This window comes from Myotis yumanensis, unplaced genomic scaffold, assembly GCF_028538775.1.
Source record: "Myotis yumanensis isolate MYYU_CA2020_CCGP unplaced genomic scaffold, mMyoYum1.0.hap1 SCAF_14, whole genome shotgun sequence".
In the NCBI taxonomy this organism is placed as follows: Eukaryota; Metazoa; Chordata; class Mammalia; order Chiroptera; family Vespertilionidae; genus Myotis; species Myotis yumanensis.
Genome location: NW_027223765.1, coordinates 40,504,640 through 40,517,373, shown reverse-complemented (window position 1 = coordinate 40,517,373; position 12,734 = coordinate 40,504,640). Strand labels below are relative to the sequence as shown.

Below are 12,734 nucleotides of genomic sequence, written 5' to 3'. Positions count from 1 at the left end.
TCACCATGTTGTTAGACCTGTGCCACCTGGGCTTGGGTTCCAATGTACAGTCAGGGCTGAGTCCTGCTGGTTAGGACCTGGCAGAGTGGACATGTCCGTGTTGCTCTGCCTGGCACACATTTCAGATTGGGGTGGGGGTGGGGGGATGCTCCCACCAGCCCTGCCGGGGGGCCAAGATCACTGTTCTTCCATGTACCTACTCGGCAGGTGGGGTGGGGCAGGCCCGCCTGCTTCCGGACCTCGGATCCCAGTGAAAGTGTGGCTCTGAGCCAAGCCATGAGAAGCATTTCCTGAGGCAGCCGGTCAGGCTTGGCGCCTGCCCAACTCTGGGAATAGGCCTGGAGCCTCCCAGGCAGTTAGTCTGGGTCTCCGACAGCTGCTTCCCCAGCCCAGGCTGCTGGCCTTTCCTGGGTTTGGCCAGGCACCATAGGGTACCCAGCATCAGGCCTGACGGGGCTCCCACAGCCAGGCGCCCCACAAGTAGGCAGGGATTAATGATCCTGTTTCACAGATGAGGAACCTGAGGCCCGGTAAAGAAATGTGTGGAGGCCCTAGCTGGTTTGGCTTGTGGATAGAGCGTCAGCCTGGGGACTGAAGGGTCCTGGGTTTGATTCCGGTCAAGGGTACACACCTCGGTTGCAGGCTCCTCCCCGGCCTGGGCCCTGGTCTGGAGCATGCAGGAGGCAACCAATCGATGTGTTTCTCTCACATCGATATTTCTCTGTCTTTCCCTCTCTCTTGAAAAACAACAAAACAAAACAAAACAATGGAAAAATATCCTTAGGTGAGGATTTTTTTTTTTAAAAGAAAGAAATGTATGGAGGTTCCACAGAGTGTGAGTGACAGAGTGGAACTCAAACCGCCAGCCCCTGTTCCTGGCACCATGTTCTTCCCACCACCCTCCACTACCTTTGGCTGATGAAGCACTCATTTCCCCATTCTTCCCAGGAGGAGACTGGGGCCTCAGAGCTGCAAGGAGGGTGGTGAGAGGCTCTGCGTGCAAACACCCACCATATTTCTGTTCTAAACTCTCTGGACAGGCCCAGTGTGTGTGTGGGGGGGGGGGGGGGGGGGGGACCTGTGTGTGCTGCAGCACAGGAAGGGGACAGGGGTTCCAGGGGCCTCCTCTGGGCTCCCCCAGTCCCAGCATCCCCCAGCATCGTCCAGGCCATACTGCCTTCCCTGAGGTTTGCACTGCTCTTTGCACAGCAGGGATTCAACCCGTGTTTCCTGAGGGTGGAGGGTGGAGAGGGGAGGGGGACATTTGATCTCTGGGGAGAACTGGGCTCCCTCATCCTCAGTCTCCTCCCCTGGCCAGCACCAACCCAATTCATCCTGCTCCTCTCCAGCTGTGGAAACTTGTGCCTCAGCCCAGAAAAGCAAACTTGCTGGAAGTCAGCTGCTTTGCAGCTGGGGCCAGCCAATCAGGCGCGGGGGGCACCTCACCCATCTCTAAGGACAAAGGGCTGAGGGCTGGACCAGAGGGGCTGGGTTGGGGGGCCCCAGGGGGAGCATGCTGCCTCAAGGCCTATGCCCCAGGGACAGAAAGAGGGAGCAGAGAGAGAGAGGTGGAGGGGAGTAGGAAGCAGGGGAGGGGAGACACGGAGGTGGCAGGAGGGACTCTGTAAGCCAGGGGACCCTGGAGCATGGCTCTCAGCCACTTGGCATTTTCTCACCTTTTCCTCCTCCCCTGCTCCCCTCCCCTTCTCCAGGTAGGCAAGGGCTCCTGAGAGGTAGCTTCTAGAACTCAGACACAGACGCCCCTGTGGCAAGGACAGGGATACATAGTAATGAGATGGGAGTTACATCTAACATCACTTGGCCTTGTCCCCATTTTACAGATGAGGAAACAGGCTTAAAACGATTGACATGCCAACATCTTCTGGCCGTTCTGCAATTTGAATCCAGATCTGCTTGAAGCTTGAGCTGCATTAACTTTCTCTTCTCTGTTCTTCTTTCTAGTCCGGCAGCCTCAAAGCCAGGGGTCCTCAAACTTTTTAAACAGGGGGCCAGTTCACTGTCCCTCAGACCGTTGGAGGGCCGGACTATAGTTTAAAAAAAAAAACTATGAACAAATTCCTATGCACACTGCACATATCTTATTTTGAAGTAAAAAAACAAAACGGGAACAAATACAATATTTGTATTTGCATGTGGCCCGCGGGGCGTAGTTTGAGGACCCCTGCTCTAAGCCTTGGCTCACGCCTTCCGGCCAGGCCTTCACCTCCCTGCTTTTCCAGACCGACCCCTCACCCTCCTGAGACACTGTCTGCAAGCACCCACTCCCATCACCCCATGAGTCACCTGGGCTCTGTAAGCCACCCAGAGAACCCAGGGCCCCAGAGCCAGGGGAAACCCATAAATACAAACACATTTGCATGAAAAGCACAGGGTGTGTGCCTGCAGCTATCAGCTCAGTGAGCTTCCAGGACACAGCAGCCAAAAGTGGGAGCATCCACCAGCTTCCTGGGACAAACACGTCCCGACAGCCAGGTTGGTACCATTTGGTGTTTATTTAGACACACAAATAAAAGAGCCTGGTGGTTCAAACAGCTTGTGCTCCTTTTTTTTTTTCTTGTCATATATATATTTTAAAAGATCAACACATTACCCCAAGTTTTTTCTCTCTACTGAGCAATATATACAGCTTGCTATATATATGTGTGTGTGCGTATACATATATATGCATATATATAATACATTTTTTTCAATAGATAACTACATTCAAGTAATGAAACACAGGATTTACAGTTTCCCTCCGAGGGCAGAGGAAAAGCAAATTCACACTCAGTTCACAGAAGAAGTACCATTAAGAGCCCAGCCAGACAGGAGCCGAGGCCCTTCTGGGGGTGAGGGGGCAGGCAGCAGCTGAACTCACCACAGTCACACTGCTGCTTGCGGGGGTGGGGGTGGGGGGTGGGGGACAGGTGCTGATGCAGGGGGACCAAGCCTGCTCTGCCCGGGCTGGGTGGGCAGGCAGTGCTGATGGACCCAGGCTCCTTGGCTGGGATGGGTGTTGGGGTGGCGTGTTTGGGAACCTCAGTTTTCCAAGAGCCTCTCGAATTTGGGATTGATGAAGGAGAAGCCAGAGAATGCTGTTTGGTCCATGGAGTCGATGAGGTTCTTGTCGCTGTAGGAGAGGCGCGGCTTCTCATTCAGGAAATCCTGGTCGAAGTTGCTGTAGTCTCCAGGGGACTTCTGTAGGCACAAGGTAGGGTGGGTGAGCGGGGCCCAAGGGGCAGCCTTCCAAGGTTCCCACACACCTCGGACCCCGTCGGGCTGGGCAGGCCAGAGCTGTCCTTCGCAGGACCAGAAAAGGGAGTCTTTCCCGCCAGCCTGAGAGAGGCCCAGCCAGAAGTGGCCGCTGTTTCCCAGGGCAAGGGAAGCCAGCAGGGAGCCTGTGCCCGGGCCGGGAAAGGGCAGCATGTCCTGAGCAGCGTCTGGCAAACCGCAGCCCAGGGCCAGGCCCCGTCTGCCACCTGTCTCTCAGCTCGTGTTAGTCCCACAAGCTAAGACTGGCTTTTATATTTTTCAATGTCTAGGAAAAAACCAAAAGCAGAATAATATTTCATGACATGAAAATGAAATTCACATGTTAATGTGCATAAAACTTTTTGCTTTTAAAAAATATGTTGTTATTGATTTGAGAGAGGAAGGGAGAGGGAGAGAGAGAGAAACATCGATGCACCAACATCAATCAGCTGCCTATTGCACACCCCCTACTGGGGATTAAGCCCGCAATCTGGGCATGTGCCCTGAACGGGAATCGAATCCGGGACCTCTTAGTACATGAGTCAATGCTCAACAACTGAGCCACAGCGGCCGGGCAATAAAGTTTTATTAGTACATGACCACACCCACTCATCGACATATCACCTATGGCTGCTTTGAAACCATCTGGCCTGCAGCAGCGGTCACCAACCTTTCGGACCTCACAGCCCACCGGTTGGTGACCACTGGGCCAGAGTATTAACTATGGGGCTGTTCACAGGAAAAGCTCGCCAGTTCTGCCTCTGAGGACAGTGAAATGGTGACAGAGATCTTAAGCTGGTGGCCTCAGGCCAAACCGAGCTGGCAGCAAGTACATCATTTTGACTAGCAGTGGGTTTTAATGGCCTTTGAGCCAATATTTTTAAATTGGGCAATTTGACATAAAAACCCAGATTTCTGGTCTTTCGGGCCCATTTCCGGGCCCATCCTCTCCTGGCGCTGAGGCCTGCTTGGGCCACTCGCCACAGGCCCACCCTTTCCACAGACGAGCTGCCAATCGGCACCCCGCCTGAAATCTGTAGGCCCGTCCCTCTTTCTGTCATAGCGGGTCTGAGAGCAGGCTGCTGATTCTCCTGCAGCCGGCCTCGCCTGGGAGCGACGTGCCCAGCCCAGGAGGCACCAAGTTTGAGCAGTAAGTGCTCTGTGACCTCCAGGCACAATGATGGACACATCACCTCACACAGGCTGTCCAGCGGGACAGCGCGTCCTGACGGAGGAGGGGACGCAGAGAGAAAAGGAGTGGGGAGGTGGAATTCCCATTGAGTCCGACTCCCGAGGGGCTCGGGGTGCTCAGAATTCTGGCCCCAGCCTTTCTCCGCTCTCCTGCTGGCTCCTTGGTGGCCTCTGCGGATTCGGGGCCTTCGTGTGAATCACCCCTCCTCTACCTGAAACGCCTCCCAGATAGCCCCAGTCCACTTCCTCTCAGATGCTCCCCTTCTATGCATTCTGGGCTCCTGCTGACAGACCCGCCTGATGACAGCTGATCACATGTGGCCTTGTAACAGCTCTTAGCTCTTGTCCTGTTGTGTCATATCAGGAATGGTCATCTGTGTTCCAGTTTCTTATCTCTGTGGAGCTGGGCCTCCTCCAGCTCTGGGACTGGGCCTCCCACGTTGCTGAGCAGCTCGGCACAGTCTGCACCCAACAGGCACTCAGCGTTTCCAGTATTGATTAGAAAATGGATTGGATGGATGGATGGAGGGACGGAGGAAGGGAAGCCTTAACCCTGATTCCCCTGCACACAGCGGCACTAAAAAATGTAGGTAAAGGGATGGCTGGATCCAGAGTTTCCAGTATTTGTTGAATGACTGAGTGAGGGAGAGAGGGTGAGGCTATCAGGGTAGAGGCTGTGACTGAATGTGCCAGGGAGGACGGGGAAGCAGGTTTGCTGGGAGGAGGGGGAGGAGAAAGCAGGTGAATGACACAGGAGAAAGGAGGGCAAAGGAGGTGCCCACCCCGAAGGCAGTGGGCAACACGGAGCACATGGCCCCTACGGAAGGAAGCTGGGTCACGTACCACTTTGGGCTTGAAGGGCGGCTCCACCTGACGCTTCTCCAGCAGGGTCCAGTTGATGGTCTTGAAGAAGGGGTGGGTTTTGATGTTCCCAGTCACTCCCAGCCTCTTGGCTGGGTCTCTTTCAAGCAGCTGCAACCCAGCAAGGGCCCCGGTTAGCACCCAAGAGCAGTAGGGAATTGGACCCTCAGCACACACCCAAGCAGACCCAGGGCATCCGGCAGGGTGGCTCAGCCCAGTGCTGCTGCCCAGGCCACTGGAGCTGAGGGCATTGTCTCTGGCCCACTGTGCTCCCAGGTCCCCCCGAGACCACAGGCTGTGGATGGGGGCTGCCGGGACTTGAGTAAAAGCAGGGGCTGTTTACTGAGTGTTTGCTGTCTGCCTGGCACAGACCGGAGCATCACACATTTATGATTTCTTCCAACAACTCGGGTTCTTGCATAGCTCCATTGTGCAGATAAGGAGACAGACTGAGCGTTTACCCTCAGGTCTGTCTGTCTCCTGACCTAACTCACAGTTACCATGACAGGCCGATTCAGTGCCGGCTACTCAGACAGGAGCTCCGGCGAATGCGACGAGAGAGCAACCCCCCACACGTCAGGACCGGAGCGTCAGTGAGGCTCCTGGTATTCCCACGACCCCGTATTTACCGGTTCCTGCCCCGAGCCAGCCTCGCCCAGGCCTCCCACCTTCTCCAGAATATCCTTGGACTCCTTGGTGATCCAGCGGGGATAATGCGGCGTGTCCACACGGATGGACTCGAAAAGTTCGTCCTCATCGTCACCGTGGAAGGGGGACTGACCAATGAGCATCTCGTAGAGCAGGACTCCGAAGGACCACCAGTCCACGGAGAAGGAGTACTTCAGGCCCTGCAGAATCTGGGCAGGAGAAGGTGCGGGAGCTGAGGGGTGGGAGCAGAAGCCCGGCCAGGCCTCCTCACCCTCCTGGCTGGTGCAGACATCATCATCTCAGGGAGGCCCTCCTGGCTCCCCCTGTTGAGATGAGGTGTCTGGGCTGGAGGCTGGGCGGGTGCCAGCTCACCTCGGGGGCGATGTAGTCAGGGGTACCGCAGAAGGTGCTGGCTTTCTTATCCGCGAATATGTTCTCTTTGCACATCCCGAAGTCGGCAATCTTGATGTGGCCGTTCTGGTCCAGCATCACGTTGTCCAGCTTGAGGTCCCTGAGGGGAAAGGAGAGGGAGGGGTCATCAGGAGTCAATTCCGCTCCTGACCCAGCTCCCATTTTCAGTCCCGTAAGAACCCTTCCCACGCGGACCAGGGCAGGAGGAAGAGAAAAGGCAGCAGGAGAAAAAGAGGCACCAAAATAGGTGCTTTGGGCGAGCCACCCACTGTGTGCTACAGGCTGGGCACACGCCGACCTGCTTTCCCAGCCCCAAATGAATCTCAGAGAGGCCATGTCACTGGCCCAGGGTCGCCTCACTGGTTGCCGTGGAAGTGGCCCTGGGTTCAGCTCTGTGTGACTCCACAAGGGCAGGGACCGTATCTACTTTACGTAGTTGGTTGTTTGAATAATTTATGCACGTGGTAACAAGTACCAGAAAAAGGTGAACAGCACATACAGTCGACCCTCCACTCACCTTGATGGCCAGGCCCACCCTAGAGTGAGTCTAGGTATGGCCAAAGCTCATAATAAACCCTCACTGGTTTGGCTCAGTGGATAGAGTGTTGGCCTGAGGACTGAAAGGTCCTGGGTTCGATTCCAGTCAAGGGCACATGGCTGGGTTGTGGGTTCAATCCCCAAAAGGGGGCATATAGGAGGCAGCCAATCAATGATTCTCTCATCATTGATGTTTCTGTCTCTCCCTCTCTCTTCCTCTCTGAAATCAATAAAAACATATATTTTTTTAAAAAGCTCATTATAATACCCATCTTACCTCACCTTTTAAAACGTGAGCCCTAATATGCAATATACACTGTCCCATGGCTGGCTATCCACCTGACAACCTATCCTGACTTCACCCCACATTAGGGCACAGAGCATGGCCGAGACAGAGAGAGACACCAGCATACGAGAGACATATCGACTGGTTGCCTCCTGCTCATGCCCCGACTGGGGCCGGGGATCAAACCTGCAACCAAGGTACGTGCCCTTGACTGGGAATCAACCCGGGACCCTTTTGTCCTCGGGCCGGTGCTCTCACCACTGAGCCACCGGCCCAGCAGCCTCAGCCATTGATGAGTGCACAGTAATCTGCTGTCGGATGGGATCGTATTCACTGGGTGGGAATTTGTGGAACCAGTTCCTATTGGTGGAAGCTGAGAGTGCTCCGATGGCTTCAGCACCAAGGTGACTGCACCGAGCGAGCCACTGTGCCACTCGGTACCGCGGTCCCGCCAATGGGCCGAGTATGGGGTGGGCAGTGAGTTCCCAGCCTCTGGAGCCATGCCAGCCTCAGCTGAGGGGCCACCAGGAATCCTAGCTATGGAGCAGGAGGTTTAGGCAAATACCCAGTTAAACACTGACTCCAAGTGGAGATGGGGCCATAGCCGGGCGGGCTCCACTCAGAGCATTTCAGAGGACATGATGGGTTCGAGCTTCCCTTCCTGAAAGCTGCCCACACCCCCACACCCCCACACCCCCACACCCCTACACCCCCACACCCCCACACCCCGCTCCCTATCACCCCGTACCTATAAATGATCCCTTTGCTGTGTAGAAACTGGAGTCCACAGATTATCTCAGCAGCATAAAACCTGGACATGAGAGAGAGACAAAGTGTTCCGGAATTTCTGCTGACCAGCCCTTGCTTCTCCCCGGTCCCTCATCCCCACCTCCAGGGGCAGGAAATGCTGCAAATAACTCCATGGACAACCTGGGCCTGATCAAGCACATCTTGTATCAGGCAAGTGGAGGCTAGCAGCCAAGGCAGGAAAGAAATTTATGAAGGAAATGCTCCAAATAAGACAATTTTCTGTGGTAAGAGTGTATGCATTTATATTGATGTACATATGTATGTACATGCATGCACATGCACACACACACACACACACGGTTAGGGGGTGCATGCTAGCCTGGGGGTCACACCAGCTCCTGTGTTGTGCAGGATCACCGTGTGTGAGGCTGCCCTGGCTGAGGTCCAAGGAGGGGACAGGAGCCAGCATGTCTGCTGTGCACCCAGCCAGAGCTCACCCACCACCCAGGTGTCCCATACGGTGGGACCCGGCTAACCCCAATCTCTCCACCCAGCTCTAGCCCAGCGTGGCTTCTCCAGGGAGAGGGAAAAGTGCACAGAGGGCAGACCGGCAGTGGCTCTTCCCCCGACAGGGCCCGTACTTACATGGCCCGGTACAGCTCAAAGCGGCCTTTGTCCTGGATGTGGTACATCAGGTCCCCCCCGTTGAGGAACTCCATCACGAAGAACAGGTGCTCCTGGGGTGGGGAGGGGGGTGAGCAGAGGCACAGAAAGGGGAGGGCCACTGCCCTGGGGGACGAGAGAGGGGGAGACACGGCCCTGCCCGGGGAGTATGAGGCGGGGACACGACCCTGCCGTAAGGGGCTGAGTGGGAGGCTGGGGGAGCGGTAGCTCCTGCGGCAGTGACAGTGGGAGGCCCCGCACCTTGGTCTGGAAGGTGCAGTAGAGGTGGGTGAGGAAGGGGTTCTCCCAGGCGAGCGCCAGCACCCGCTTCTCCACCATGGTGCACTCCACGTCATCGTCGATCAGAACCACGTCCTTCTTGAGGGCCTTGATGGCAAAGAACTCCTTTTTGCCCTTCAGCTCCGCAAGCAGCACCTGGCGGGAGGGCGAGTGGGGCTACTGAGCAGGACAGGCCCGGGCCCAGGGCCAGGGCACCAGAGCCCCACCCGACCAGGTCCCTGGAGCTGCCTCAGGGCCACGGTCCCCTCACCTTCCCGAAGCTGCCTTTGCCCAGGACCTTGTGGAAGGTGAAGTGCTCGATTTTGCACTTGGAGCTGCCCTCCCAGATCTTGCCGTAAGTCCCAGAGTCTGCTGGAGAGATGGAGATGGCACTTCAGACTCAGGTCTCCGGCTGCGGAGTCCCCTCCCCTGGGACCCAGGGGTGGGCTGGGTAGGGGGCCTCAGAGAGGAAGGGGCTCCTTTCCCAGGGTGGTGGGAGGGAGGCCGGGCCCCATCCTGGGCCCTAGTGGGAAGTAGGGACATTCCTGGGGAAACAGGCCCCTTACCCAGGGAAAAATTTCCCATGAGTTCTAGTTTTTTCTCAAAATTCTGGTAGATCCCAAAAGGCTCTGCAGACTCCGTCTCTGGCTTCCGAGGGGTTTTCTGGAAAAGGGGTGGCAGTTGACGGGCCAGACGGTTGGCCATACCAATGCAGGACCCCCAAGCAGTACACACACTCACACACACACACACACACACACACACACTCACACACACTCTGCCCGTGGCACAGAGACGCCTGGGTGGTCTGGAAGGCAGTAATTACAAACAAAAATTTTGTAAATTGGATACCACCTTCCCAACCCGTTACTCAATAGATGTTTGTGTTGCCTCCACTTGTGATTGACTCTAGAGTTTTACCTTAAAGTTTTGTGGCATCCTTTGAGCCCCACCACACCCAACACACGCAAAAAACGTACACACCAAGGCTTTGTTTCAAGTGCTTCAACCTTGCACCTCCCCCCACCCCCAGGTTCACGCTCAAGCACAGAACTGCTGGAATAACTGATTTCTAAGGGGGTAAGCCACCTCCCTCTGCTGCCCAATCCTGGAGCTGGACCTTCCAGAAGCGGGGTCTTGGGTATCAAGCCCCCCACTGTGGCTCCCCAGGAGAGGGTGTGAGCCCTGATCCCCAACCCCATGTCCCTCTGTCCCGGGTTCCCACGGCACTGCCCACCTGGCTGACTTGGTTCAACGCTTCAGCCAAGAGCTTCTGGTTGATGCCACAGAGGTTGGCAACCTTCTTCTGGCACTTATGGTGCACATTCATGCCACAGTCTGGGGCGAGGGAGAAGCAGGCCCGTCAGGCCCCTGTCCCGCAGGGCAGCCAGCGGGCCCAGCCAAGGGCAGGGAGGCGTGGAGGAGAGGACGGGAGGGAGGAGGGCTTTGGTGGGGGCTGCTGGGTTTCCTGTCTTTCGAAGAAAATGTATCTAAAGCCACTTCAAATCTTTCATTATTTAAAGAAGAAAAAAAATCAAAGATATGGGACCTAATTCTGACCCTTCAAAGAATGTGTGGGCCGACCTAGACAAGTCCCCTTTCCTGCAGGGATCTCCCGTTTCTCCTCTGCGTTTGGGGAGCACCTGCTCTGTACAGCAGTGACTCTCTGGGTCTTACTCTACGAGCCCCATGTGACACTTGCGTCTGCAGAGCTCACAGAGGTGGGGCCTCCTGTCCAGGGGTCACACAGCAGGTAAATGGTAGAGCCAGTCGGGCCAGTGGGGAGGGCTCCCCAAGGCCTCCCCATGTGAAATCCCCCAGCGAGAGGGCAAAGGCAGCATCAGTTAAGTAGAGTTTATGGGGTCCAGTGGGTAGGCACAGCTGGGAGTATCCCCTATTCCTCCCTCCCCGCCCCCCCCCCCCCCCCCCCGCAGCCCAAGAGCTGGTGGCACGCACCTTCACACTTTAGTCCCTGCTTCACCAGCCCCCACAGCAGGCTGCCACAGTGGTCACAGAAGGTGGGGCTCATGTAGTTGTAAACCTTGAACCGGTGCGGCATGTCGATGTTGAACCGTTCTTTCTGGAACTGGGGTAGAGGGATCACAGGTCAAGGGTCACAGGGCAGCTCCGGCCCCTTCCTCAACCCCTAGCTCTCCCCCAACCCCATGCATGGCAAGATGCCAATAGGACTCCACTGGGGACTGGGCAACCCTGAGATCCAAGGAAGGAACAAGAAAAATGGGGGGATGGGCGAGCCCCACAGGGAAGAGAGAGGGAGAGCCCAAGCCCTTCCCACCAGGCCAAGCCCCCCAGACCTCCAGGTCCCCGCCCTGGACCCAGCCTCACTATGGTGTCCCGGCTATTGGTCGCGGTGCCAGTGCACCGGCCGATGATCTTGTCGATGCATTTCTTGTGGATGGCGGCGTTGCATTCTTGAGGAGGCGCAGGCCCAGGCGGGGGATGGGAAGGCACCGGGAAGGGCAGAGTCTGTGAGCAGGCCCAGTCCAGCCCCCTACACAAAGCCACTGTTCTCCCAACCGCCCACACCCTCACCCCACAGAGGCCTCGGCCCAGAGCTTGGTTTTTCTCTCCTCCTGCCAGCCCTCGAAGGAGGGGCTGAGAAGGATGGGGCAGGAGGATGGCCGATCTGGTGGGTCTCAGAGTTTAGGAGTCCCGATGGGCAGGGAGGGGGGCAGAAGTGAGGGGCATGGGGGATTACAGTGAGAGAACTGGAGGCAAGGGAGCCCCCATTCCCTCTCCTCTGCACCAGGACAGCAAATAGCTCCTAAGCGCTCTCTCGTGCACATGCATACACGGACAGATGCACCCTAACTCAGACAGACAGACAGACAGACATATACACACAGCATGTGCAATCATAACAAGGCTTCTTACATAGACTGCTTACCATGTGCCAACCACACTTAAAACACAGCTCTACATATTTTATCCCTCTTGATCTCCACAATGGCACTAGTATCCCTACATTATAGATGAGAAAACTGAGGCACAGAGAGGTTAGGTAACTTTGCCTAAGGCCCTACAGCTAGGAAATGGTACAGCCAGATTCAAACCCATGCAGTCTGGCTCCAGAGCCTGTGTTCATAACGACCAGCCCGCACTGCCTGGTGTATGCACCCTCGTGAAGAAAGGTGTGCTCATCCGTGGGCACCGAGATGCACACACATCTAGCAGAAGCACACGTGCAGCCAGGGGCGTGCTGGTCAAGGCCTGACAGCCTTTCTGGGGGAAAAGGGGCCGGATGCGCAGCAGGGGCTGAATTCTCAGTGAATTCTCCACTGTGACCTATTTCAGGCTACCAATGTGATGTCACTGAGTGCAAAGAGTTAGGAAGAGCTACGTAGAATGGGCTTCCTGAACTGGAGCAAGCCAACTCCTGCACTCACTGAACAGAGCTATCGTTCCCACGTGCACACACTGGAGACACAGGCTCTCCTGTGACCACACCCAGGCACCGCCAGGCACACATGCACACACATGTGCATACAAACCAGATTGTGGAGACACTTACGCCTACATTTGTAGCCTTGCTTGTTGAGACCCCTGAAAGGCAAATCCCCAGGCAGGGTGAGAAGGGGGGGCTCTGGGTGTGGCCCTCCCTTCCTCCAGCCCCCTGGTGGGCACAGCCAGCCCTCACCAAACAAATTCTTTGCACACAGAACAGAAGGTAGGCTGCCCGAAGAAGGTGGCAATGAACTCGTGGTTCTTGATGTAGTGGATCTTGGCCTGTTTAATGGCTCCACGGCGGTTCATTGTTGGGAACATGGATTCGTCTTCACCCCGCAGAGACTGCTTGCAATCTGGGGGCCATGGAATGGTGAGGTCAGCCACAGCC

At 56.1% G+C, this 12,734-nt stretch overlaps 1 protein-coding gene across 4 annotated transcripts in view; it reads right to left on the bottom strand.

The window, feature by feature from the left end:
* Positions 1-2,494: 2,494 nt before the first annotated feature.
* PRKCD (protein kinase C delta) overlaps positions 2,495-12,734 on the bottom strand; it is a 30,792-nt gene continuing 20,552 nt past the window's right edge. For 3 of the 4 annotated variants that reach the window (XM_070390767.1, XM_070390764.1, XM_070390766.1), the window contains 14 exons: positions 12,537-12,699; positions 12,411-12,442; positions 11,225-11,310; positions 10,835-10,964; positions 10,116-10,216; positions 9,445-9,541; positions 9,150-9,250; positions 8,861-9,034; positions 8,582-8,673; positions 7,935-7,997; positions 6,325-6,463; positions 5,973-6,161; positions 5,287-5,415; positions 2,495-3,198 (listed from right to left, as the gene is read on the bottom strand). In XM_070390767.1, the coding sequence (XP_070246868.1) occupies positions 3,040-3,198; positions 5,287-5,415; positions 5,973-6,161; positions 6,325-6,463; positions 7,935-7,997; positions 8,582-8,673; positions 8,861-9,034; positions 9,150-9,250; positions 9,445-9,541; positions 10,116-10,216; positions 10,835-10,964; positions 11,225-11,310; positions 12,411-12,442; positions 12,537-12,699 (1,655 nt within the window). In that variant the 3' untranslated portion in view covers positions 2,495-3,039. The remainder of the gene's footprint in view (positions 3,199-5,286; positions 5,416-5,972; positions 6,162-6,324; positions 6,464-7,934; positions 7,998-8,581; positions 8,674-8,860; positions 9,035-9,149; positions 9,251-9,444; positions 9,542-10,115; positions 10,217-10,834; positions 10,965-11,224; positions 11,311-12,410; positions 12,443-12,536; positions 12,700-12,734) is intronic. The other variant, XM_070390765.1, reaches the window with a different exon arrangement.